This window comes from Macaca thibetana, chromosome 12 (genome assembly GCF_024542745.1).
Source record: "Macaca thibetana thibetana isolate TM-01 chromosome 12, ASM2454274v1, whole genome shotgun sequence".
Classification (NCBI taxonomy): domain Eukaryota; kingdom Metazoa; phylum Chordata; class Mammalia; order Primates; family Cercopithecidae; genus Macaca; species Macaca thibetana.
Window position 1 is genome coordinate 11,706,899 of NC_065589.1, and position 27,432 is coordinate 11,734,330.

Consider the following 27,432-nt stretch of genomic DNA (forward strand, 5'->3'; position numbering starts at 1 on the left):
TGTTCCCGACAGAATGGGAGGGGAGAGAGCAGATGGGAGACATAGGGTGGGGCCTGGGGCAAGTCCCTGCCTAGCCCAGCTCTTGGAGCTCAACCCTTTGTGTCTGTCTCCAGGTCACACCTGGAGGATTGGAGCAGAGGGCGGGGGACAGGTGCTGCTCATCTTCCTCTCTTGGCCTCTCCTTCCTAAGTTCCCCTGCCTTCCTCTCTCTGTTGGGGCTTCCTCTGATTTTTCCTTAGGTCATGAGGGTCCCATTATCAATGTTACTCCTTTTTTTTTTTTTCTCCTTCAAATAGATCCAGTAGGGGAGACAAAGGCAGGCATAAATCAATGAGGAACTCGGGCCTCAGTCACCGCTTGAGTACCAGGCACTTCCTGGGTGCGCTTACCCCTGTTACCGTGCCGACTCCTAAAACAACGTTTTCTGAGACAGGTACTGTCGTCTTCTTCAGCACCACTGCCTGGTCCCCAGGAGATGATCCACAAACATTTTTTGATTGAATGGATGTGTAACTCCAATTTGCGGCTGGGGAAATGGGCTCAGAGAGGTTAGGCAACCAGCCCAAGTTGACAGAGTCGCTTTGTGGGGAGTGGTGGCTGGAGACTTTCGGAGGCTATCTTCAGAGTCTGGCTGCCTCAGATGCCCTGGACCCTTCTTTCAGACAACCTGATGCCCCTACTCCTGCCCTCATTCCTTCTTATTGCTGCTGGTGCCCTCATCCCAACCCCTGCCGCCCCAGTGGGTCTGTCACATACTGCTCCTGTGCCAAGCGTGTGTTGCCTGGGACCTGGGGTGGCCCATGCCCCTGGTTCCTGCCTGGCCAGCTTCCAGCCTCGGCTCCTGCCATTCCCCTCTTACCCGGGGTGCAGAGGGTGCCCGGGCCCTCGCCAACACCATGTCCCTCCTGCCCATGCCTGCACCTGAGCTGCCCTCCTCCAGCGTCCTCCTCCTTCCCCGTGTCTCTGAGGGTTCAGCTCTTGTTCCTGCCCCTGCTCCCTGACCAGCTCTCTGGGGCAGGCTCAGGGGCACTTCTTGCACAGCCCTGGGCCAACTGGTTCCCCTGCAAAGCCCCTGGTGGGCAGGTTTCCTCCCTGGAGGGAAGGAATGTCCCACAAGGGCAGGGCCAGGCCTCTGGCTGCTGAAGGAGCGAATTTCACCAGCGTCAGGGGAGGATGTGGTGAGCGCCCGGCTATCCTGGACCCGCTCTTTGGTAAACACAGTCAGATTCACTTGTTCCTTGCCCTAGAAGAAGCTGGTTCCTGAAGCTCCGAAGCTCCCCCACTGGTGAAGTCGAAGGTGTGTGCCCCCAAACTCCCCAACTCGGGGTTCCCAGTCTGGAAGACAGGCAGGGACCCGTCCAGGCTCCCAAAACCTCCAAGTCATTCTGGATGGTGAGAGGGTGGGCAGGACTAGGGTGAGAAGTTTCAGGAGGCTTAAGGGAAATTTTCTGAGAAAGTTCATCCTATTTATGACTCCTCAGGGCTGTGACAAGGGGAGGGGAAAATCCGGATGGACAGACCTGAGCTGTAGGGTGGGGCCTTGGGCGAGTCCCTGCCTAGCCTGGCTCTTAGGAGCTCAAACTTTTTGAGTCTCTCTGGACACACGTACCTTGGCAAGGGATCCCCCATACACCTTGGACATCCCCCAAGATATCCAAGGGATACCCACAGGAGAGGGAGGTACTGCAGAGCAGCTCATGTAGTACTCTAGCTTTTGTGCCAAAAGTGGGAGAAAATAAGAACTCATATGTACATGGGGCACAGAAACTCTGGAAGAAACTTAACAGTGGTGCCCTGGTGGGGGGAGAGGTGACAGCTGGATTTAGGAGTGGGACAGATATTTTCCTATATATTTTTACATATGTATTTGAATCATGTGCATGTTTTCAAAAATGTAAATAACAAGCAACAGCAATAAAATAGAAATACTCATTTATTAAAAGAAGGTAGCCAGGGCTGGGAGCAGTGGCTCACGCCTGTAATCCTAACACTTTGGGAGGCCGAGGTGGGTGGATCATGAGGTCAGGAGTTTGAGACCAGCCTGACCAACATGGTGGAACTCTGTCTCTACTAAAAATACAAAAAAAATTAGTCGGGCATGGTGGCGCAAGCCTGTAATCACAGCTACTCAGGAGGCTGAGGCAGGAACATTGCTTAAACCCGGGAGGTGGAGGTTGCAGTGAGCTGAGATCGCGCCACTGCGCTCCAGCTTGGGCAACAGAGCAAAACTCCATCACAAAAAAAAAAAAAAAAAAAAAAAAAAAAAAAAAAAAAAAAAAAAAAAAGAAGGTAGCCAAAAGGTAGCCAGAATGGGAAGTAGACAAGGATCCCTTTGAGGAGGGGCTGAGCAGAGACACTGCTCCCTGCAGGCCGCTCAGTGTGGACGCCTTCCTGGGGCCTCACATGGCAGGCTCTGGGTATTGAGGTGGGTGCCAGACACCTGTGTGTCTCCTCCCTGCTGCTGTCCCGACAGGCTCCTGGCCCCCTCCTGCACCCAGGGTGCGGGCCTGGCTGCCCCACCTTGCCCAGTAGCCAGCCTTTGGCTTAGATTGGGCTGGGGGCCCTATAGGGGGGCCTCGCTTGGGGCAGGACTGCCCAGTGCCCTATCTTGGCACGCAGGCCAGCTTGGGGCTCCATGGCCTGGAGCAGGGAGTGGACTTGGCACAACCCATTGCACAAGCCCAGGTGAGAGCTTGAAAGCTGTCATGGTTCCGTCAACCTCTTTACCAGACAGTGCGAAGACCCGGCTCCAGAGGGCCAGGTGGTTCCCCTGCAGTGACTTGCAAGCTCGTATTTACAGAGGGGACCCATGTGTTGGATGAATCACCCAAAAAACCCAGGAGTAGTTTCTATTCCTGTAGACACCTGAAAGTCCCAGCATGCATGGCTTTTAAAAATTGCTTGTGCTTTGGTCGCCCGACAGGGCCTCCCAACACCTCCAGGGCACGGCAGTTGCATCTACCGGGGTAGACTTCAGTCCAGACTTTCCTGATGGGCTGGAATCTATGAGGGCTCTCAGCTAATAGCCACCCAAGCCCACGGGTGAGTCTCAGCCCTCCCAGCCCTGAAGGTGGGAGATGCCAGGGAAATCTCTGCTTGCAGGGCCCTAGGAGGCCACAGGCCCAAGGCTGCCCCAAATCTCTGTGCAGACCTGGGACAGAGAAGCCGAGGCTGGGGAACCTGTGGGACCCCACTGACCATTCTTGCAGACACACGTGGAAGCTGAGGTCTCCTCCGAGGCTGGGCACGCAAGTCCTAAACTGGAAGTCCTAAACAGCACCACCTTCCTTTCCTTTCTGTGGGCAGCAGTTTCAAATCCTAAACCCCCGAAGTGCTGGAAGTCACGACGGCCCTTGTCAGGTGCTGAGAACGGCTGCTGCTGTGTGGTGCCCCTGTTAGAGCATCTGCGGTGTGTGAGAGGCTTCCTCTTCCAGAGGCTTCCCAGGTCTTGACACACGCAGTGTGATTTTGGGCTTTTTGGTTTTTTGTTTTGTTTTTTGGCAGCTGCGGGATGGGCGTGCAGATCTTCTAAGAGGGCAGGAGAGTGTAGACCCTCCTCCTGGAATCTGCTCCCCATGTCCACACTCTAGTTCCATACAGCCCCTCTGTAGACCCCTGAGCAAGAGCCCCTAGGCCAGACAGGGTGTCACAGGAGCCACTCAGAGCATCTGGTCCCACCCCTTTATTTCACTCACAAGGAAGTTGAGACCCAGAGAGGGGAAGTGACTCTCCCCAGAGCAGGCCGGCAGCCAGGCCTGGAGGAGAAATGACATCTCAGCCCTCTCCGCCACACCGGACCACCAACAGGTAACAGCCTCTGGGCCATTTAGAGAAACTGAGGCATGCAGCCTCTAACCTGACCTTGCTCTTGTGGACTGCAGGTAACTCTCCTAAGATCAGGGGCTCGTGTGGGCCTGGGCTTTGTGCACACCTGCCCCGATGCAGCAAGCAGTCCCAGGTGTCAGGGCAGTGGTGGCCTCCAGGCAGCCTCCGTGACAGTAGCAGCGGCAGGCAGACCTGGTTTGTCCCCGATTACGCGTGACATTTTTCTACGAACCCTCAACTTCCTCCTGATCTGAGTCAGGGTTGCAGCATCATGTCGGGTGGGGAAACCTCCCCACAGGCAGCCTGGGAGCCTTCCCTGGGGTGTGTAGCTCACTTGCCACGGCCCTCCACCAAGCCTGCTGCCCATTCCCCAGAATCTTGTTGGGAAACCACCAAGCGCCAGAGATGACACTGTCTCAGGGATCATCCTGCAGCCCTGAACAAGTGCTTATTGGGGGCCAGAAAGAGCCTAGGAGCCCAGCCTCACCCACTCACCAGCTGCTTAATTTCTCTAGCCTCCATTTACCTCTCTGGGGAATGAGGCAATACACAGTTTCTTCCTCACGGGGAGTAAATGATGGGGAGGGGCGCGCTGGCTGCTATCCTATATTATAGCTGCATTGTTCTCGAACCCTAGCCAAGTGTCTCTTAGAAAGGCTGGGCAGGAAGACACAGCAGCACTTAGAACCCCGAAAATTCTAGATTCTTCCCTGCAAGCGAGAACACAAAGTCAGGACATGTCTGGCTGGCCTGGCCTCACCTGGGCTTTGTGCTGCCCGAGGCGATGGGGATGAGAGGACAGGGCAGAGCAAAGTGCCACGCACAGCTCTGTGGAAGGCAGGGTTTGCCTTTGGTTCTGAGCAGCTGTCCCAGCTCCAAAGGGAGCACCAGTGACTGTGGAGCTGCAGCAGACCCGGCCATTTGTTCCGTCATTTCTTCATCCCCTCTTTCATGCAATAAGACCTTCCCAAGGGCAAACAGTATGTGAGGCTCAGCGATAAAGGTGAAGGGGACGTGGTCCTGGTCCTGGGGTTGCTGCAGGACAGCAGGGACACGCTCCCCCTGGGATACACTGAGGACTCTTCATGGTGCCCACTCAGGACGGCACTGGGAAAACCATATCGGATGACGTGAGTGAATCCGGAAAATGGGCATTTGAAGGAAGAGGTGGGATTTTCAGCAGTGGAGGAGAGAGTTCAAGGGGAAAGAGGAGCATGAGCATGCAAAGAAGTGAGGAGGGGGCTTGGCAGCTCCTGGATCCCAGATGCTCTTGCTGGTGATGCTGATGGGGGCCAAGGTGAGGGAGGAGGAGAGACTCAGAACATGAGTTCCAGCGGGCCCCTCATGGCCTGTTGGACCTTGGGTAGACTCTTTAGCATCTCTGAGCCTCACTGTCCTTATCTGTAAAATGGGCATAATTAGGGCAGCCTCCCAGGAGTGTCCTGAGTTCCTGTCGTAGAGCACTGAGCACACTGCTGACCACCTCTCATGTCCCCAAGCCGGCCCCTTCACTCTCCCAGCCCCACTCCAACACCCCCGCCCAAGCTTCAGCAACATTCAGGCATTCGGGAGATTGCGGTCATGTGCTCTGTCCCCTCTGTGTCCTGTTCCTTCTTGCATCATGGCCCCCAGACGCCTAGCTCAGGCACAGGTGGATGACTTTATTTACACTATGGTGTTAGTGGTGGATACGCTGTGTATTCTAACTGCGGTATTTTTGGGGGAGCATTCCAGGGCTCCTCAAATCCATCCCTGTGGCTGTGCCAATGCTGATTTTTGAGGCTCTGGCCCTGCCATCTCTGAGGTGGTTCACGCTACAATGCTCTGTGCAGATGACAGCCTGGCACCTGCAGGAAGGGCCACCTTCTCAGCTGCAAACCTCCTTAGGGTTGTGATCTTCTTGTTGCTTGCGTTCTCTGGAAAGTCCAGGCCACCGAAAGAAGAAAGGTAGGTCTGGTGTTTCGAGGGTTTCGAGGCCTCAGCTGTGCAGGCACCTGAGGCTGCCGCAAGTGGGACGCTGGATCCTTGAAGGTGTGGGCAGATGAGGGTACCGTGGACCACTGGCAGTTGCGGGAATCCCAGCTGCAGAATGTAGAGAGTCAGCAGTTAAGAGCCAGCACAGGCCGGGCGCTCGGGCTCACGCCTGTGATCCCAGCAGTTTGGGAGGCAGAGGTGAGAGGACTGCTTGAGCCCAGAAGTTTGAGACCAGCCTGGGCAACACAGTGAGACCCTGTCTCTACAAAAAATAAAATATTAGGCCAGGCGCAGTGGTTCACGCCTGTAATCCCAGCACTTTGGGAGGCAGGTGGATCACCTGAGGTTGGAAGTTCGAGACCAGTCTGACCAACATAGAGAAACCCCGTCTCTCTAAAAATACAAAATTAGCCAGGCCTGGCACATGCCTGTAATCCCAGCTACTCAGGAGCCTGAGGCAGGAGAATCACTTGAACCCAGGAGGCAGAGGTTGCGGTGGGCCAAGATTGCACCATTGCACTCCAGCTTGGGCAACAAGAAGGAAACTTCATCTCAAAAATAAATAAATAAATAAATAAAAGAAAAGAAAGAAAGAAAGTAAAAATTAGTTGAGTCTGGTGATGCTGTAGTCCCAGCTACTTGGAGGGCTGAGGTGGGAGGGTTGCTCAAGCCTGGGAAGTTGAGGTTGCAGTGAGCCTTGATTGTGCCACTGCACTCCAGCCTGGGTGACAACGCAAGACCCTAACTCAAACAAACAAGCAAGCAAACAAACAAACGAGCTAGCACAGTGAGGCCAGGGCTCTGGGCTCGGGGTCTGAGCAGGACCTTAAGGATGGAAGAAATGAGGTGGAGCCCCCCAAGCAGAGGGAGCCAGGAGGAGAAGCAAGGCCTCTGCGCTCCACCCCAGTCCCTTTCCACACTCGACATACTTTCTCTCCTTTTCACCAAACATTGGAAAACAGCCTTATATTGAAAGAAGAGTCTACTTCAGGGTTAAATATCAACAAACAAAAACACCCTTCAGTAAGACACTGCTGTGTGTATGAATTCTCTCTACAGCACTCTGGATAAGCACCTCACCTTGCCTTTGCTTGCATACCTCTGGTATCAGAGAGTCCACCACATGATGAGGCCGCTTTGCTTTGTCTACTCTCGGACACTCTGGCTGTGAGATAGGTTTGCTTTCTGCAGCATTTGGAACCCATTCCTTTTCTGACCCGTGAAGTCTTGTGGTGGAACACGTCACGAGCACTGGAGGATGGATGCCCTTGTGTCTTTCCTTCTAGGGATTAGGAGTATCTCTAGGCCTTTCCGCGTCTTCTCCCATGCTGTGGTTCCCTACCCGCTCTGAGTTCAGCCCGTGCGGACAGACAGCCTTGGGTCCCAGGGTGATCAGAGCAGTGCAATGGCCATGGTCACTTCCACTCCACTTCCAGGACCTCTGAGTGTAGCATTGGCTCGCCTCGTTTCTCCCTTTCCTGTTCAAAAGAACACTTAGGAATTCCCACTTTCATTTAAGTGGTGACTGCATTTGTGTTTTGTGTATAAATATTGTTTCTTTCCAATATTTCAGCAACGTATGTCTGATTTTGTCTCTAACTCACACGTTAAGAGGCTGTGTAAGAGAATGCATAGAAATGCCTATTAAATATTAATATCATGGCGCTGCAGCTAAGTGTTCAGGACCAACAAACAGCTATTTTCTTTGTGGTCTAAGAATGAGTGTAAAATCGCCATTGCTGTGGAGGACTTGCCTGTGCTAGGGAACGGGATAAATTTTGTGAAAGACCCTCTCTATTCTTCAAAAGAGAGCATAGACCCTTGATTTACCATGTACTTCTCCCTGATCTGCCAGTCCACCTTATTAATTGGGTTGTTCAGAGCTCTAATTTCTCTGTCTATTTGATCATGGATATTCTACAGGAGGGGCACTAAGGGCTCCAGCTACACTATATTTCCATTTTTTTTAAATTTCCTCTGCATTTCCTGCATGGTCCCATTATGTACTTTTTTGCTGTGCTAATTGGAACAGAAATTGAGTGTTTTATGTTTTCATTATTTATTGTAACTTTCACTCCTGTGGAGTCTCCATGTTGCTTTCTCAATTCTTTTTACTAAAAAAAATTACTTTGTCCTATTCCCTTCCTTTCTAGCACAAAATGTGCCTGATAAACCAAAGATTATGCTATCATTTTACTCTGTCTGTGTCTTTTCATTTTCTTGGTGCTTTTCCTTGACCAGAGATGATTGAATTTTGTTTTTTTTTAATTGATGGTTGCTTTTTAATAGATTAATATAGGGAGTATTAATAATTGTTGATAATATTTGCATAAACCTCTGTGAGGTTGCCCCTCTGTTTTCTATATTGTGATATTACAGTTTTTTCATTTTCGGTTTCTACTGTGAATCTTCTCTTCCTTTTGTCTCGTTAAGAGAAACAAGGTAATTTAACCTAAATATTCAATCTGGAAAATATTTACGTTTTTAACTTCTTGACTCTACTGATAGCTTGCCAAGCTTTGGGGGGATTCTATTTTAAACCTCTTTTCTCATCTTCATCTACTCTTCACTGTGAAGCTGGCATTTTGTCTCTTTTATGTCGTCTTTTACTCCTTATGTAATACACATTTTTATGATGTGATGGCTGACCTGTGAACAGAGGAAACTTGGTTTTCAATTTTTTTTTTTTTTTTTTTTAAATCATGAATCAGGTTCTTGTTGCTGTTCTCCATCACTTGGGTGGGACTTGCTATCTCACTTGACACTTCCACATCTCTGTCTCACTTCATGCTTCGTTCCCAGCCCCATCTTGAAATGCTCATCTCTGAACCTGAAAGGTCATGCCTTATCAGCTGAGCTTTGGTGAATTCAATGCGTATCTTTTAATTTTGTGTAAACCTTGCACCCTGCCATGCCTCAAACACAAACCCAGACCGCAAGTTGTTTCTCTGATATAGAAGGAAAAAATTGAAAGCTATCCTTACTGGTCTCCTTTTTCCCCACCAAACATTTTATTTATTTTTATATATATATAATCTCAGGTTTTCATATTATCATTAATTAATTAGAAAAACACACCAAAAAGATGAGCGAGATAAAGGCAAAAGATTTAAAAATCACCCACCATCCAACTGCTAGAATGCAACCACTGGATGGGATGTAGAAATCTTTTTTTAGGTTTTTTGTTTGCCCCTCTATGCGTGGGTTTTTGTAATTTTAATCACAGTTGAAATCATTCTGAATGTGTCTAATTCTACAGTTTGTGGGGTTTTTACTGAACATAATCAGCATAAACATAACAGTCAGACAGAAAATTTTTCCATTGAGTAAATTTACCACAGTGAAATTAACCTCTTGTTGGCATTTAAATGTGTATGTATTTTTTACTATTAGAAAAAAACAATGTGGTAATACATTGAGGCGAAGAAGAAGAAGAAGAAGAAAATGCTAAGGTGGACATATTTTTGTACACAATTTTTCTTCTTTCATATAATTTACTTAAGGTGAATTCTCAGAATCACTGGATTAAAGTCATATGATTTTCATGGCTTGTAATAGAAATTATCAGATCCCAAAAGTTGTGTGCTAATTTGTACGCTTACCAGCATATTGGTGACTGGCTTCACAGAACCCTTGCCAAATTCTTTGTTAAATTTGATAAGCAAAAATGTTATCTCTTCGCAAACCCTCTTCTGGGAACTGCCTGTGTCATTGGCTTATTCATCTATTGTTGGTCTTGATATTATTCATTTTAATATTCTCTTCACAGAGAAAGGACGTCATTTATCTAACATTGGTTGTGTTTTGTTTCTTCGAGTATATTATTTGATGTTAAGACTTTTTAGCAAAAAGACATTTTTTTTGCGCCGTCAAACCTGTCCTGTTTATTTTCTTTTACTTTGATTTTCAGTTATACTAAGTTGACAAAGAGCTTTTTCCCTTAGTGATTTTATAAGTTGTTTATTAAATTTTCATCTAGTTTTTCTACGGTTTGATTGTTTTGAAATGTAATTCCTTAATGAATTTGGAATTTCTTTTGAGATGCCGTTTAAGATGAGACTCTAAGTTGGTTTTACTGCCAAATTGTTAACTGACAGTCTTAACATAATTTCTTAACTAAGCCTTCCCTTTGTATTATTGATTTTTGGGGGAATGCCTCATTTATTCTTGTTTCTGTTAAATGTGTTAGTGCATAGTCTTGAGATTTCTGGGTGTTAGCAAATGTCTGATTTCAACAAGAATGTCCTTATTATTTTACCATTAAATACAAAGTTGCCATTGGTGTGAGCAATGTACTCTTTGTAAGAAGTACTTCCCTATTCCGTTAGTTAAATAACTCTGACAAACTGTACAATTGGATGACTTTTTATTTTTGCTTTAACGATGTGATACAAGACATTAATTGATTTCCTAACACTGAAACTATCTTATATTTCTATAGTAAATCTGATTTGTCATGATGATTTATAATTTTAATGTACTGAATTCGATCTAGTAATATTTTAATTAGAATGTTTGCATATATATTCATAATTGTATTTTGAGCAAATTTGTCTCTTGTGCTGAGTTTTGATATTTGGATAAGTTAGTTTAATAGAAATTCGTTAATACTATGTTCTGAAATACTTTATGGGGTACAGGGATTATCTGTTGCTTGAAAATTTGAAATAAGCTAGAGCCTATTTTAAGAGTAATTCTTTGATAATATTTTCAGTTTCTTTTATGGATATTGGCCTAGTCAACACTTCTATTTGCTCTTGGGCCAAACCTTGTATAGATAGTGGTAAATTATTATTTTTGCCCCCAAATCAACAACTACATCAAGGTTTTTAAACAGATCAACACACAAGTAATAATGCATTTTCTTGCTGTTTTTGCTCTCCTCTCTAATTAAGCTTAATGTCTTCTTTCTTATTTCTAGTTATGACCGTTTGAGTCCTTTCTTCTTGATCATAGTTGTTAGAGATATAGGTATTGCTTCGTTTATTAGAGATATAGGTATTGCTTCGTTTATTAGAGATATAGGTATTGCTTCGTTTATTAGAGATATAGGTATTGCTTCGTTTATTAGAGATACAGGTATTGCTTCATTTATTGCTTCTGCTCCTAAGGAACCACCTATTAAATGTGTCGGTTCTGATATTTTCTCTTTTCTAATTCATTTATTTCTGCTTTTATCTTTATACTTTTTCCTGATTTCCCTAAGACGCTTTTTCCCTAAATGCTCAAGTTAAGTGCTTAATTCATTTATTTAGTTTCCTTAAAGAAAATTAAAGCAGTTAGGGCAATGTATTTATCTCTGAGAATAATTTTTGGCTGTATCCTGTGAATTTTTTTTTTTTTAAACAACCAATCCAAAAAGGTCTTGCTACTCTTCCCATGTATTTGGTTTTGTAGTTCTCACTTTATTTTTAAATAGCCATTGTTATTATTATTATTATTATTATTTTGAGACAGAGTTTATATAAACAGAGTCTTACTTTGTTGCCCAGGCTAGAGTGCAGTGGCATGATCACAGGTCACTGCAGCCTCGACCTCCTGGGCTCAAGCCATCCCCTTGCCTTAACCTCTGCCTCTGAGTAGCTGGGACTATATAGGCACAAGCCACCATATCCAGCTAATTTTTTTTTTTTTGAGACGGAGTCTCGCTCTGTCGCCCAGGCTGGAGTGCAGTGGCGCGATCTCGGCTCACTGCAAGCTCCGCCTCCCGGGTTCACGCCATTCTCCTGCCTCAGCCTCCTGAGTAGCTGGGACTACAGGCGTCTGCCATCACGCCCGGCTAATTTTATTTTATTTTATTTTTTTTGTATTTTTAGTAGAGACAGGGTTTCACCGTGTTAGCTGGGATGGTCTCGATCTCCTGGCCTTGTGATCCGCCCAGCTAATTTTTTAAAAAAAATTTTGTAGAGACAGAGGTTTCACTGTGTTGTGAGGTTGATCTCAAACTCCTAGGTTCAAGCAGTCCTCCCTCCTTTGCCTCCCAAAGTGCTGAGATTACAGGCGTGAGCCACTGCACTCGGGCGGGCTGTATTTTTATTTTCTAGGTCTTTGTATGCAGTCAGAGAGTACAGCCAAAATAATTTCTGTATTTTTTTAACGGATGGTTTTGCTCTTTTAAGGTAGATAATTCATTTTTAGCAAGTGTTTTTTGGCTGTTTGAGAAAAAAAAATGGATTACCTATTTGTTTAAAACCAAACCCAAGAGTCATTAATTAAACTGTATTAATCATATTATTTATATAATTCTATGTCCTAATTTATATTTGTTCTAATCTACAGTATATGAAAATCTGACACTGCAATTTGTTTTTGCCAATGGCTCCTTGAATTCTAAGAATTGTACCTGATGTACTTTTGTATACCACCATTCGGTGTATAAGATTACTATATTTGCCCTCACAATTGAGTTTTTATTTTATTCTATAAAAATAAGCTTCTTGGCCGGGCGCGGTGGCTCAAGCCTGTAATCCCAGCACTTTGGGAGGCCGAGACGGGCGGATCACAAGGTCAGGAGATCGAGACCATCCTGGCTAACACGGCGAAACCCCGTCTCTACTAAAAACATAAAAAATTAGCCAGGCGAGGTGGCGGCGCCTGTGGTCCCAGCTACTCGGGAGGCTGAGGCAGGAGAATGGCGTGAACCCGGGAGGCGGAGCTTGCAGTGAGCTGAGATCTGGCCACTGCACTCCAGCCTGGGCGACAGAGCGAGACTCTGTCTCAAAAAAAAAAAAAAAATAAGCTTCTTAATCCTGATGAGCAATTTTGTCCTGCAATTCTACAAGTCTAGTTATGAATATTACCTCCCTGTCTTTCTTTTTGTTTGTATTTGTCTGTTCCGTCGTCACAGGACTTTTAGGTGGAACATTTCTGTGTCATTTAAGTGTACTCTTCCTAAGAGCAAACAGTTATATTTTATTTTTTAATTGAGAATATTAGTAAAATTTGATTTTTTTGCACTTATTATTGTAATTTCTATGCTGTTTCTTTTCCTGTTATATTCACTCCTTTGCTATGTAGTCGATTTTGTTTCTTTTCATCTTCTGTAGTAATTTTGAAGGTAGGCATCATATTTTTAATAGTGGTTACTTTAAGGTTCTCAAGAATCTGACACATATTCCTGTAATTATTGAAGTAAAAAAATAAACAGAACAGAAATATTAGCAATAGAGCCTTTAGCTTCACCCCAGGCACTTACTATTACCCTCCATTGTCCCCACCCCTACAACACAAGAACATTCTTCCTGCTTTGTTAATTTATCCACAATATTAAGACTTGTCTCTTTCTAGGGACATGGATCATCTCTTTTTTTTTTCTTAAAGAGAAGGTCTGACTCTGTCACCCAGGCTGGAGTGCAGTGGCATGATCATGGCTCACTGCAGCCTCAAACTCCTGGGCTCAAGCAATCCTCCCACACAGCCACCCAAATGGTTGGGGACCACAGGCACGAGCCACCACGCCCTACTAATTAAGGTTTTTTTTTTTTTTTTTTTTTTTTTTTGTAGAGATGGGGTTTCACTATGTTGCCCAGGTGGGTCTCAAACTCCTGGGCTCAAGCGATCCTCCCACACAGCCTCACAAATAGTTGGGGACCACAGGCACAAGCCACCACACCCTACTAATTTAAAAAAAAATTTTTTTTTTTTGGAGAGATGAGGTTTCACTATGCTGCCCAGGCTGGTCTCAAACTCCTGGGCTCGAGTGATCCTTCAACCTTGGCCTCCCAAATTGCTGAGATTACAGGTGTGAGTCACTAGTCCAGCCAGATAATCTCTTCTGGTTTTTTTTCTTTTAATTTTAAATCTGTAACTATATTCATCATACCTTATGTCTCTTTCCACAGTTTCCTGCTTTCAATTCAGTGCTCAGTTCCAAGCTTTTCTACCTTGATGTTTTCATCCTTACACTCTTCTCGGTAATGATCTCTTGGAGGCCTAAAGTTTTGGGGTGATTATTTTTCTAGAGGCCGCATCCACCTGAGACTTGCTTTTTGCATTCTTTATGCAGGAACACCTGTTGGATACGAAATTCTTGCACCCAGATCTTCTCCCTCAAGCCTCTTCTGGTGTTAATTACTTGGTTTGTTTATTCATGGATGTTTGGGAGGTTCTGTCTTGGTGACATTTAAACATGTCAGCGGGACATTCAGAGGTGTCAGCAGGGCCCCTGGGAGTGGCTCTCTCCATAGCTTTTGCATGAAACATGGAGCTTCATCTCCTGTGTTGTCTCATTTACTCCACGGTTCGATTCAGCTCCACCTCTCAGCCACCGTGCTGCGGCTGACTCACAATGGTTTGGGGTCCTTTCACTCCATTCACAGATGCTATTTGCTTGACCCATGATCTTTGCTCACTCAATGCTATTTCCTTCTGGAGGAGGCTGGGACTGCCCCATTCCAGTCCTCTAGGAGGTGAAGGTGCCCACCCATCCCTGCTGTGGATGGTAGAAAGGCAGCACTCCACAGATGGTGCTGCTGGGATGGAAACTGAGAGTGTCTCCACTGCTGCCTGTGGCACAGATCCCAACATCAATGGCAGCATCGGGATGGCCCCTTGGCAGCTATGCAGGGGTGCTGCTGAGACCTCCCTGGAATTCCAGAGAGCCCACTCCCAGGGTCCCTGACCACAGTCAGTGCAGCTCTGCTGCTTCCGGTCCATGGTGACATTGATGCTGATGCCACTCTCCTTGGGCTGCTCCCAGACAGTGTCTGAGCCCGGCAGAGGCACTAGCCTAGGACGATTTCTGCAGATGTGGGGCTCCTCCAAGAGGCAGCCTTTGCTCAGAGATGCCCCATGGCTTGGCCAAGAAGGGCTGAAATCTACACTGCTGTCTGAAGTCCTTCCCACCTTGTCCTTCCTTCCCTCTCTCCTTCTACAGAGTCAGACCTGTAGGTGGTCTGAAGGCTCACCCCACCTCCTCCTGCTCCCTCTCCCCGCTATCCTTCACGGACACTTCCCCTGTGCAATCTCTGAGGTGTCTAACACTGTCTTAGCATCTGCTTCTCAGGGGACCTGAAGGGACTCAGCCTCCCACCCAGCCAACTATAGTACCATTGCTTGATTGGGGTGGACCCCTGGGTTGGCCAGAACAGGAGCTGCTAATGGAATGGCCCCATACCACAGGTCAAATGGTGCTAGTTGCTGTTCCCCTGCCCCGTTCCCCTCCCCCACCCACAAGTAGACTGGTTTTTATTAGCAAACTTCTTTGAGAAGGATGACTGTTTCATCTCTTGCTGCAGTTTGGAGTGCATTGATGCCTTTTTATCTTACTTCAGTGAAGCTCCTGATTTTTTTGAAAAAGATTCAAAAAGATGGCTTCCTTGGACTTTCAGAAGGAATTCAGATTAATTTTTCAGATTCTCTTCTCACTCTGCCATTAGCTAGCAGTATTTTTTCAACCTAATTTCTTCTTGCCAGCCCATAGAGTGCCTTCTCTGGCTTCAAAGACTACCCTCTGAGAAGCTTCCATTTGAAGTCTGTCAGTAATTCAAATGTGACCTTTAGAATAATCCTACTGGGGAATACTGATGGCCAAATTGTATCTATGAATATACCTGCTACTGTCAATGGAGACTCATCCCAGCATCCAAGGTTGTGTGCTTTCTGTCAGACCACTTTCCTCCTGTTGTTATTCATTTGTTCCCCCAATTCAACCACATATTGCGTCTGGGTTTGGGTTGAACTTTGAGCATCACTGATTTTTTTTCTTGGCCACTTTGAACCACCAGCAATATGCTGGACTCACCCATGGAGTCGGCTGGTAACAGTTGACAAGTAAGGGCCTCTGAGTGTTGAGCTTTTGTCATTGGTGGCTGCTTTTTCTTAATTGGTTAGTGTGACCCAGACAAAGACAGATGTCCTCAGTTCCTTTTTCAAAATCTTATTGGGTATCTTTAAACATCAACTTATATTCACTCTTATTTTTGCGGTTCTTGGTTTTCTGCTGTTTCTGGTCTTGAAGGCAACTTCTCCAAGCCAATTCCATCTTCCTCTTTGGTGTTGCAACATTTCATATTTAGACCTGAACTGGGCTTTGACCTGCTTTTCTCATCATTTTTGAAATTTACCTTGTGAGTTCCAAGCTATTCTAGTAATTTTGTGAGCTAGGCCTGTGGCCATTTCAGCATGTTTAGTGAGGAGGTGGCCACCACAGCTTGCAGATTCTGAGCATCCAGAGTAGGACCAGTGACTACTGCACACCCCCAGGGGGCACCATCCCCACAGACCACAGGACACCAAGGCTTTGAATAAGAGGAAGTACATTTTCCTAGATCTCTCTTTACATAAATCTGTGAGAAAAGTTAACATATTGGAAACCACAGAATCTTTAGAGCCACCAAATCAAGTAATGCATGTTAAATGTTTTGTGCATAGTGCTCAGTGGATGATATATATGTACCTATAAATATCTATCTATATATATCAGTTTTCTTTTTCATTAGGGATCAGAGAGGGCTTGGGAATGGTATTACAAATAAGATCTTAAAAAATACCCCAATTTTTTCCTCCCACAGGCCCCCAGTAGTGATGAAAACCAATAGTAGAATGAGAATTCGGTTAGCAATAGCAGCACAGCAAAGAAATAAGTCACAGGAATGCTTATTGTGGAATTCGTTGTTTCCTGGTAAAACACTAGAAACCTAAATGTTTATGAATAGGCTACTGACTAAATGAGTTTTTGTATACCTACATAATGGAAGGCAAACAAGCCATTCATATATGCTGATATAGACCAACATCCAAGAAACATTGTTGACTGAAAAAGCAAGGGACAGAAGCTGTATATATATTATTTCCGAATTTTAAAGAAGTCATACACGTATATGTATGCATGCATGCATTTGCATATATGCATCTACTTAGAAAATGTCTGGGAGGAGTATGCAAGAAGCTGTAAGCCATGCTGCCTTCAGAAAGGACAGTTGAGGCCTTAGGGTACAATGGAGGCCGACTTCCCTATGCATGTTCTTTTGTTCTGTTTGAATATCTTATTGAGTGCATGGAATACTTTAAAAATTAGTAACAAGCTATGAAAAATAATAACAGAAGCTTTAATTAATAACAGAAGTTTTAGGAACAGGTGCGGGGCCTCCCGCCTGTAATCCCAGCACTTTGGGAGGCCGAGGTGGGAGGATCACCTGAGGTCAGGAGTTCGAGACCAGCCTAGTCAACATGGTGAAACCTCATCTCTACTGAAAATACAAAAAATTAGCCGGGCATGGTGGAGCGTGGTGGCGCAGGCCTGTAATCCCAGCTATGAAGGAGACTGAGGCAGGAGAATCACTTGAACTTAGGAGGCAGAGGTTGCAGTGAGCCGAGATCGTGCCACTGCACTCCAGCCTGGGCGACAGAGGGAGACTCCATCTCAAAAAAAAAAAAATAATAATAATAATGGCTGCAGTGGTCACTAGTACAGGATTCTCTGGTGGGAGTCCATGCTGATGTCCTCCTGCCTGGTACATCAGTATCTTGGGATCTTAGCCCCTGCTGGTCAGGAAGTCATGGAAGGTGAGAGAAGCACAGGAAGGCAGGTCTCACGGCACGACCCGGCTACACTTGCTCACCCAGCTGCTTGCTGCCGAAGCGGTTAAGGAAGACGCCAGGCATGAATGTCCTTTCCATGCCATGCCCCAGTGCTCTAGTGAATGTGGCACGTTCCATATCTAAGGCCAGTCCAAGTCGAGTACACCAGCAGCGTGGCCTCACTTGTGGGGAGAGGGAAGAGTGGGTGAGAAAGGAGGGAGTGGGGAGGTGGGCACAGGTGGGCTAGTGGGGAGAGGGTAGAAGTTGGGTCATATTTGAGTCATCTTTCTACCAGCCTGGTTCTGGACGCCTGGGTTGAACACTTGGTTTTGTCCTGCTCTAGAGCTACATACCTTAATAAAGAACCCCACAATGGCACTCACCCCCTCACCCCAAATTGGCCAGGTTTGGACCACACCCCTGTGCAACCACACCTATAGCCTTGGTCCTCCTGTCCCTGAGGCCACTTCTAATTTTCTGCCTGACTAAAGGCCTTTCCTCGCCCTGTGGAGACCTCAGGGCCCCACTCCATTCCCTCTGGGAATGCCCTTTCTCCCACATCTTTCCATTTTCTGTCTGGTTTTCCCTTTGGGGAACAAGAGGCTACAGCAGCTGCAGACCTTATATCTTGGCAAATATGAATCCCTGACAAGGGACTCCAACCCTCTGCCTGGAAACCCAAGCAAAAGTTGTGTTGCTTATCATGTTCTTGGAGAGTCAAATGTCTGTCCCTGAGCCAATGAACTAACCAACTACTGTGTCCAGAGGAATGCAATGCTCTGGTGCCAATCATCCCTGGTTGCAGGTTAACTGTGTCCAACCATCAGGAAAGTGGGTCTGGGGAGGACAAAGGGGATAAGAGGAGCTGAATCCTGGAAACAGCATTTGAATCCCTGGTCCAGTTGCTCCTGAAGTCAGCCCTACCCTAGTTTCCATATTTTCCATTATGTGAAACTCTCTTTGCTTCAGCCTGTTTGGGTCTGGGTATGTGCTGTTACTTCTTTCAACAAAAGGAGTTCTGATTTAAAAGATAGATGTCCATGCACAGCAGGGTTCTATATTTGCCAAAGAAAAATGTGTGTATGGTAGAAAGAGAGTGAGAAAGCGAGTCTGGAATGATATACACAAAAAGTAACATGTGCATCTGGGCAGCAGGATTAAAGGTAATTTTTTTTTTTCTGTGTTCTAGTTGTGATTCAGTGGGCACGAATTGCTGTATGATGCTGGGGAGGTGTTTGTGATTCTTGACAAAGTCATTTGAATCTATCACTTCAAGAGAGTGAAAGGAGCCCCGTCTGATCTGTTGGTGTTGTAGGAAGAAACATGAGTCAGCCAAACACCAGTGGTGACTGCCTGTTTGATGGCGTCAATGAGCTGATGAAAGCCCTGCAGTTCGCGGTCCACATCCCCACCTTCGTCCTGGGCCTGATCCTCAACCTGCTGGCCATCCATGGCTTCAGCACCTTCCTGAAGAACAGGTGGCCCGATTACGCTGCCACCTCCATCTACATGATCAACCTGGCGGTCTTTGACCTGCTGCTGGTGCTCTCCCTCCCATTCAAGATGTCCCTGTCCCAGGTACAGTCCCCCTACCCGTCCCTGTGCACCCTGGTGGAGTGCCTTTACTTCATCAGCATGTACGGAAGCGTCTTCACCATCTGCTTCATCAGCATGGACCGGTTCTTGGCCATCCGGTACCCACTCCTGGTCAACCACCTCCGGTCCCCCAGGAAGATCTTTGGGATCTGCTGCACCATCTGGGTCCTGGTGTGGACTGGGAGCATCCCTATCTATAGTTTCCATGGGAAAGTGGAAAAATACATGTGCTTCCACAACATGTCTGACGATACCTGGAGTGCCAAGGTCTTCTTCCCGCTGGAGGTGTTTGGCTTCCTCCTTCCCATGGGCATCATGGGCTTCTGCTCCTCCAGGAGCATCCACATCCTGCTGGGCCGCCGAGACCACACCCAGGACTGGGTGCAGCAGAGAGCCTGCATCTACAGCATCGCAGTCAGCCTGGCTGTCTTCGTGGTCTCCTTCCTCCCAGTCCACCTGGGGTTCTTCCTGCAGTTCCTGGTGAGAAATGGCTTTATCGTAGAGTGCAGAGCCAAGCAGAGCATCAGCTTCTTCTTGCAATTGTCCATGTGTTTCTCCAACGTCAACTGCTGCCTGGATGTTTTCTGCTACTACTTTGTCATCAAAGAATTCCGCATGAACATCAGGGCCCACCGGCCTTCCAGGGTCCAGCTGGTCCTGCAGGACACCACGATCTCTCGGGGCTAACAGAAGGACATCCTGTTCAGGGGAAGGAAGCCCTGGCCCTGAATTCTAGTAACGGATATTGTGTTCCAGGGTTTCGATGTGGAGGGATGATCCACGCCATCTTTACTGATGTGCTTCCCTTTGATGCCCATTGAGTGCCAGCTTTGCTCATTGTACCCCAAAGACCTTTTTTCCAGTGCCCAGACAGCTCCACATATACCACCCAGTGTTCAGGGATCTCTGAAGAACCCACAAACCAGGTCAATTACTGATTTCTAAGTCCAAAAACTATACAGCACAAGAATTGAGAAAGAGAATGAGACCATGTGAACAAGGCTGTTTCCAACTCTCCCCATTTTCCTGTTCGACTGGGAGGTTCTGGAAAGAAAGAGAGAGAAAGGGAGAGGACGTAGAGGAGGGAGCCAAGAGAGTCAGTTATGGGGGAGAGTGTCTTGGGCAGAGGTGGGGTGGTAGGGATGAATGAAGCTCCTTTTTAGTTTGGGTGTCCCAGGACGGAGCAGACTTGCATTTTCCAGTCCCTTCTGGAGCTGTGTTGCCAAAAGCCTCACTGAGATGACAGCAAGTGAGAGTGGTGTTGGGGCTGGGCAAGTATGCATGGATCACCCCATGTTTCCAGTGGGCCTCAGAAAGGTGAAGGAAGCCAGCTACCCCTTTCTGTGCCCATGAGAAGACTGCAGAATGACTGAGCGGGGGTGTTGATGACATCCAAGAGCCATGAGGGGAGGGGAGAGAACACTCCTGGGGAAGGAAGAAGACAGGCCCAGGGCTGGAAGCACACAGCCCCTCCCCCACTACCATCAGGGTGTCCACAGCAGGGAGTGTTGGTACTGGCCCCGGGCGAGGAGAGGCAGTGGGAGATGGCCTGGGAGAGGGGAGACTCCTGACCTGCTTTCTATCTTGAACAGACTGGGAAGCTGCTCATTCCATCTAGCTTGCTTGAAAACAACGGCAAAGAATCAGGCCTGCCTTGGTTCCACCATAGGAGGGTGGAGGAGGTGCTGTCTTACTCCCCTGCATCCTGGCTGGGCAGTTGGCACTGCCCATGGAACCGTTCCTCCCTGGCAGTTGGGAGGGAGAAGATAAGGCAGCCAGGCACAAGGGTGTGGCCTTGAGAAAGAAGGCAAGGCGGGGGGTCCCTGCAGGTCCCAGGAAACTGTAAACAATTGAGTCATTCCTGGATGGCTTCTCGAAGAATCTGGAGGAGTGCAAGTGACAGCGGAAGCCTCCCAGTGACTCAGCTGCTCCGGAGAGCGAAATGATGAGAAGGATCCACTGTGGGGTGGTTTTGCATGACAGAGCAAGTGGGGTGAGGAGTAACTGATGAGACTCCATGTGAGCAAGGTCTTTAGGAGGAAAAGCAACTGCGGTCTACTTGTAGGATCTGGGCTCAGTGGGGGCGGAAGGGCTTGGGAGGGGTGGCGGCCTGAGGGGAAGAAGAGAGGCATTTGGATAAACCAGGACCTGTGGGGAGGAGGAGGAAGAGGAGGAGGAAAAGGAGGGGAAGCTGAGCATTGGCCCTAGGCTTGAAGCCTGCAGGGAGTGCTGGATAGGTGGGGAACCTGGCCGAGCTGCTTCCTGCCTGAGAGCCTTTCCTGGCTGGCCTAAGAGCCATGGACAGGCAGGAGTTGCCTTCTCAGGAGCAGCCCCCACTGTTGCTGTGCTCAGGTGGCACTCTGTACACCTCCTCCTAGGTGGATGGAGGGAAGGGTGAGGAAGAGAGCGTCAATGAAGGGGTGGAAGTGGATGTGGAGGAGTGACCAGACCAGACCAGACGAGAGGAATCAGAGGCTCAGGCCCCCTGGGCTGGGCCTCTAGGAACCACAGCCACAGAGTCAGGCTCTGCAGACCCAGAGGTAAGGCTGCCTGACTGCCCCAAGTCCCAGACACACTCCTCTCCTTGCCTGCAGGCTGCCCTGTCCCATGGCTACCGTAGACCGAGACACCACCCATGATACTCTAAGGAAGCCAGACTTTTGCATGCAACAGGGCATTTGGGACTCGTTCGGGTCAGAGTCCACGGGTGGTGGAATTAGGGACAACCCTCCTCCCACTTCTTTCTCTGCATGAGGAGTTGGGAGCCTGCCTGGTGGAGCTGAGTGATGCCCTTCACGTGCACTTGGGTCTACCAATGTGCTTAGGGCCAGATGGGCTTCCTAAGAGACAGGGGTGGGTGGACCTGACCTCCTATCATCCCCAGCGATGTTCAAACATAAAATCTTATCTACGTGCAGCATGACTCTGTCCAGGTGACAGAAAGGGCTCCAGACTGCTGAGAGGAACTGACCACGTAGGGAGGGACGGGGAGGGGGCCAGGACCCATGAGGTGCATGACTGTAAGAGGTAGGTCCTCGGAGGGTATCAGCAGTCTCAGTGTGATGTGACAACTGGGACCCGTGGGTGGGCCCTGAGGACCCCTGACCCGTCCCAAAACACTGTGGGAAGAAGGGCCGCTTCTCCATGGGGACCCGTGTCTGTGGGAGCGGGCACAGGTCCATGCTGCAGGCCACTATGGCTGCTCAGCAGGAGGGCCGAGAGTTTGGACCCACACGGCTGCAACCCAAGTTGGCCCATAATCAGCAGTGGGGCCCAGTGGCACAGGAGGGGCGGAGGGTTAGCACTGGAAAAAAAGACTTGATTAATCTGATTCGCTAAATAAATAGATTCCTGTGATGCCATGTGACCTTGTGTTGGACTAAGCTTACTGGGCCCGGAGAAGAGCAGGCCCCAGATGGCCCCTGCCGGGTCACCCAACAATCTTGGTCTCTTCAGCAGCCACCTGGCCACCAAGTGTGGGGCTGCAGGGAGTGGCCCTCCCTGCTCAGGAGCGCAGCTGGGCCTGCCCAGGTGACCAGGGGCCAGATCCTTTGGGGTCTAGTTGCCACTCCCCCACATCCACATGGGTGCTTGGTTCTCTGTGGTAGCAGCCAGGCTGCACAGACCCCACATACCCGGCTGCAGTCGACCCCACCCTGTCCCTGCCACCTTGTCCCACCACCACCTTGTCACACTGCCACTGTGACACTGCAGCTGCTTCCACAGGCCCTGGCTCCTCTGCATACACGGGGGTGGGGGGCCCAGTACAAGAGACCTGCTGACCAACTGAGGGGCTGAAGATACAGGGCCAGTGTCTACAGGTCTTCCACGGTGGCCCTTCCCTCCCTTCTCTGACCTTCTATGGTGGGAATCCGACTTTCCCATGGTGGATTCTCCTAGGTTCTTCTCTGCACTTCGCAATGAATTTTGCTAGCCTGTGGAGAGCTCCTGGAAGCTGTGAACTGCTAGGCTCTGGCCTGGGCCACTCTGTCCTCAGGTCCCCACAATCCTGAGCACAGCTGATCACGAGCTGGGTGCTAAGGGCCAAGGGGGACATCTTTGCTCCATCTAACCATCTCCTACTAATCTAGGAGCCACCCCCCATGTAGGCCATGTCCCCTTGGGGGTAGTGACCACCTCCTCTTGGCCCCCAGGGAGGATTTGACTCAGAGAATGTCAGCTCACAAGGTGCATTTGTCAACTATATTCCTCTTGAGTTACCTCTCCGGGGACCCTCAGAAGCTGAAAGTCATGATACTGATACTATGTAACTGCCATAGGATACTAAAGACGTCTGGAAGCGTAAGATAACACCCTTGGGGGAAGCGTAAGATAACACCCTTGTAGCAAGTGATCACAAAGGGATGGAGATTGCAAAGGTGCTTGAAATGACTGAGACCTGGTAACAGTTGCAGAGATTCCTAGAGCTTAAAAAGGATTCGGTTAATAGACCAGTGCGGAAAGAAATTGGGCCCAGCCACTGTGTGGGTGTGAGGAGAGGCTGGCGTGCAGAACAGTCAAGAGGTAAGGGTGGGGACATCCCCTAAGGAGGAGGAGCTGTGTGGGGACACCCACACCAGACCACCCTTCGTCAGTCCTCAAGGGTCAGTTGTACTGAGGACAGCAACTTTCCAGGGCCAAATAAAGGCTGGCGGGGACCACTTGACAATCTCCACCACTGAGGAGGACAGAGGACTCAAAGACACACCGAAGGTGCCTTTTCTGGGGTGAGCACTCCCCTGAAACTACCATCATAGGCCTCGCTGGCTTTTTTTCGCCCAGAGCTGGCTTCTCTGGTGAGCCCAGGGCACAAAGCCATGAGCGGCCATTTGAGGGAGTGTGGATAGCAGGTCAAGAGGGACTCCCGGAGCTTGAAGTGGAAGGACAAAAAGACATTCTTCTGCCACACTTCAGGCCTGAGCACTCCCTCCCAGGCCAGGAGCCTGCAAGATAACACCCTCCTTGCAAAGCTGTTGCAGAAAAGGTCACATGGTGCCTCAATCATGAGTCACGACAGAAATGTGGCCCTTTGCGCTTTGAAGTCTCGTGAGGTAGGATCAGAAGCACTGTCACTTCAAAGCCAGACACGGCTCTGGCTCACCTTTGAGGCTTCAGGTGGCAGCTTTATTCCGGAGGCCCAGGCCTGAGCGAGTGTAACCAAGACGCTGCCTGCAAGGGAGACCTGAATCTCCACCGGGGCGGCACAGTTACGCAAAGGCTGCTTGGGGTGCAGACAGAAGCCTCTCTTCTCGGCAGGTGGTTTTGGGCTGTGCGTCGTGCAGACGGGAGTGCATACACACGTGTGTGTTTCTTATTCAAGTGGTGTCTCAGAGCAGCTTGCCAGTGCAGGCCACACGGAATTAAGGAATGTTGTGCCAGAGTTGACTGGATCTGGCTAAACCCAGATTCTCCAAATAGCTGATTCCCCAAGTCAGTGTCTAGTGCATTTCAGACCGAATGACCCTGACTTGGGGAAAACTGATGTCCGATGACCCAGTGATCGCTGTGTGAGCCCCCAGCCAAAGCACAGTTCTGAGAGTGGGTGGAGGGGTTTCCCTGAGGGCAGTGGAGAAGCCTTGAGGCCAGTGGGCCTGGAGTGGTTAAGGAGGACTCTAGAGGACCGGCTCAGGGTAGGACATGTTTGTGGGGGATCTCCAGGCAGCATTAGGTAGGTGGAGAGACGTCTCCCTCCCCAAGATGGGCCAAGCGTTGCTGAGCACTGGGCTCTGGGCGTGACCCCCTTTGGCAGTAGATACCAGCCTCTTCGCTGTGGATTTCCTTCAGCTTCCTAAATCTTCAGTACCTACTTCAAGTTGCAGCCGGGGCACAGCTTTCACCAAGGGGAGTAAGTGTGAGCTTTACAGCAGAGCATGAGACCCAGAGATGCCTGGAGGGGGGAACCCACAGAAAACGGGACTTCCCACATTAATGGAGGGTGGGGAGCAAAGTCATTATTCTCCGAGTATTAAAGGGTATATGACTCCAAAGACAGGACTATTTCAATGACATGAATAAAGTGGGATGAAATTGATGGTTAAGAGATCTGTGAGCTATTGATATTTCTTCCCTGGGACTTTACACTGAAAAAACACACATATATGGCAAATATATTGTCAGTCTACCTGAGCTGCTATAATAAAACACTGCAGACTGCGTGCCTTAAACAACGTGAATTTATGTCTCACAGTTCTGGAGGCTGGAAGTCTCAGATCAAGGTCTGGCAGGGTCAGTGTCTGGTGAGGCCACTCTTCCTGGGCTGCTGACAACCACCTCCTCACTGTGTCCTAAGAGGCGGAGAGAGAGAGAGAGAGAGGAAACAAGCCCTCCGACGTCTCTTCTGTTAAGGACATTCATCCTATGGGATCAGGCCCCACCCTTACTTCCTTTTACCTTAGTTGCCTTCTAAAAGCCCTGTCTCCAAATACAGTTACATTGGGGGTTAGGGCTCCAGCATGTGAATTTTGGGAGGGACACTTCAGTTCACAGGAATGGCTTCTACTCTGACCTGGAATAGAAGTCACATTTCTTTAATTTATTCAAATGGAACATAACTTGCCCTAATTCACCGAGGTTTACTGGAGGATGCTCCAGCTCCATTGTCACTGGATACCTTCTGTTCCCAAGATCCTGCACGGGTCCTAGCCCGGGCATCCCTCGATGGCTGCACTATTTCCAGAGAACCCTGGGTTTCAGTCCACACTGGTCACAGCCATGGTGCCCATCGAGGACTGGGCCCTTCACTAGAGGCATCCGAATGACACTCGGGCATGCAGCTCACTCCTGCAGGCCCCGAGCTCTCCGTGTTAAATGCTCTTGCACCTTCACGTCTGAGGCTCCTTCAGCAGAGTGCTTGTCTGGGCTCTTCTCGGGAACCACAATAGCCCTGCACCTTCCCAGGCTGACCTTTGGACTCACAAACCTAGCATCCTTTTCAGGTAGGGCTTCAGGCAGCCTCCCTGAGAATGGTGAAAGCTCTGGCACTAGGTCTTTTGTTTTGTTTTTTTTTTTTTTGGTTTGTTTTGTTTTGTTTTAAGACAAGGTCTCACTCCTGTTTCCCAGGCTGGAGTACAGTGGCATGATCACAGCTCACTGCAGCCTCAACCTCCTGGGCTCAAGGGATCCCCCTGCTTCAGCCCCCTGAGTAGCTGGGACTGTAGGTGCACACCATCATGCCTGGCTAATTTTTGTATTTTTTGTAACGATGGGATCTCGCCATGTTGCCTGGGCTGGTCTTGAACTCCTGGGCTCAAGCAATCTACCTGCCTTGGCCTTCCAAAGTGTTGGGATTAGAGGTGTGAGCCACCGCGCCCAGCAGGCCATGGGAGTCTTAATACATCTCGAGCCGTAGATCCTCCTGCAGTCAGGAGAAAGCCTGTGGACCTTCCCCAGAAGGATAGTTTCACATGCATCAAGTAAAATGCACCGAATTAGAGAGGAAAACAGACATATGGAAATGTAGTCACCAATGTAGCAATACATACGTTTCTTTAGGTACTGGATAACAAGATCCAGTGACAGGTTTAATGATTATCATAATTTTGAATTCATGATGAGCTGAGAAGTTATTTTGAATTATCTGCAGCAGCTGTAGTGGGATATGAGAGTATCTGTGATGTCTATTGGTGACAAGTCCCAGGAACCACACCATCTATCGTACTGTGGTGTGATGTCTACGTGCATAATGGAAGGAAATGCTACGTTCAGTTAGTGATTAGTGAAAATAGCCTGTAATGTTTTCCCCCAACAAGTTCATGACACCCCTGAATTCTCCTCCCGATCCCCAGGTTGAGAACTTCTGGGTTAGGCAGAGATATAAGGAACCTGGGCACAGGTGTTCTTCCTCTGGTGAAGGATCATTTGTGTGCCCTCTTTATTATGCGAATGTGAGCCCCCAGGGTCCCATCCTCTTCCTCTTGGGTTTTGGGCTGACCCAGGACCTTTGCTGATCGGGGGATTAGAGAAGCTGGCCGGCCCTCTTTGTATGCCGCACTATAGGAAGCGGAGTCCCATGGCTCTCAGAAGGCAAAGACACCCATATCCCAGTCCCCAATCTCAGAGATGCAAAGTCAGGGATACCTGTCCAGGAGTTGTAGGGCAATCCAAGAAGCAGTGGCAGGGGCAAGCAATGGAGGCCCCCAAAATAAATCACCTTGAGTTAAGGGGGATCTCAGCTGATAACACTGTTCTGGCCAGTGTGGAATGTGGCTGATACTGGACACCCCTTCAAACCCAGCCACCCTGACCCAGGAGCCATGCTTTGGGAAAGGATGGCCGAGTGTGAAATGAGAACTAAAAAGAGCCTTAAGCCTGAACCTCAACCACCAAGGGCATCCCAGCCTCTAGGGCAGCAGCGTCCCTCCTTGAGGCACCAAGCTGCAACAGTGACACCTTGTGACTGCTTGGAGAAACAGCAGCAGAGGCTGATGGAACCCTGGCTCTCCTCCCTCAGGTGTGAGGAAGAAAAGGTGACCTCCCCTTTGGACCAAGGGGGTCCCTGGGGTCTTTGAATAATTTGGG

At 48.6% G+C, this 27,432-nt stretch overlaps 1 protein-coding gene across 1 annotated transcript; it reads left to right on the forward strand.

The window, feature by feature from the left end:
- The first annotated feature begins 3,723 nt into the window (after positions 1 to 3,723).
- On the forward strand, positions 3,724 to 22,272 carry GPR55 (G protein-coupled receptor 55). The gene is made up of 2 exons (XM_050751145.1): positions 3,724 to 3,807; positions 18,509 to 22,272. The coding sequence occupies exon 2, from the start codon at positions 18,643 to 18,645 to the stop codon at positions 19,600 to 19,602; it is 960 nt and encodes a 319-aa protein (XP_050607102.1). The 5' UTR covers positions 3,724 to 3,807; positions 18,509 to 18,642; the 3' UTR covers positions 19,603 to 22,272.
- Positions 22,273 to 27,432: the final 5,160 nt, after the last annotated feature.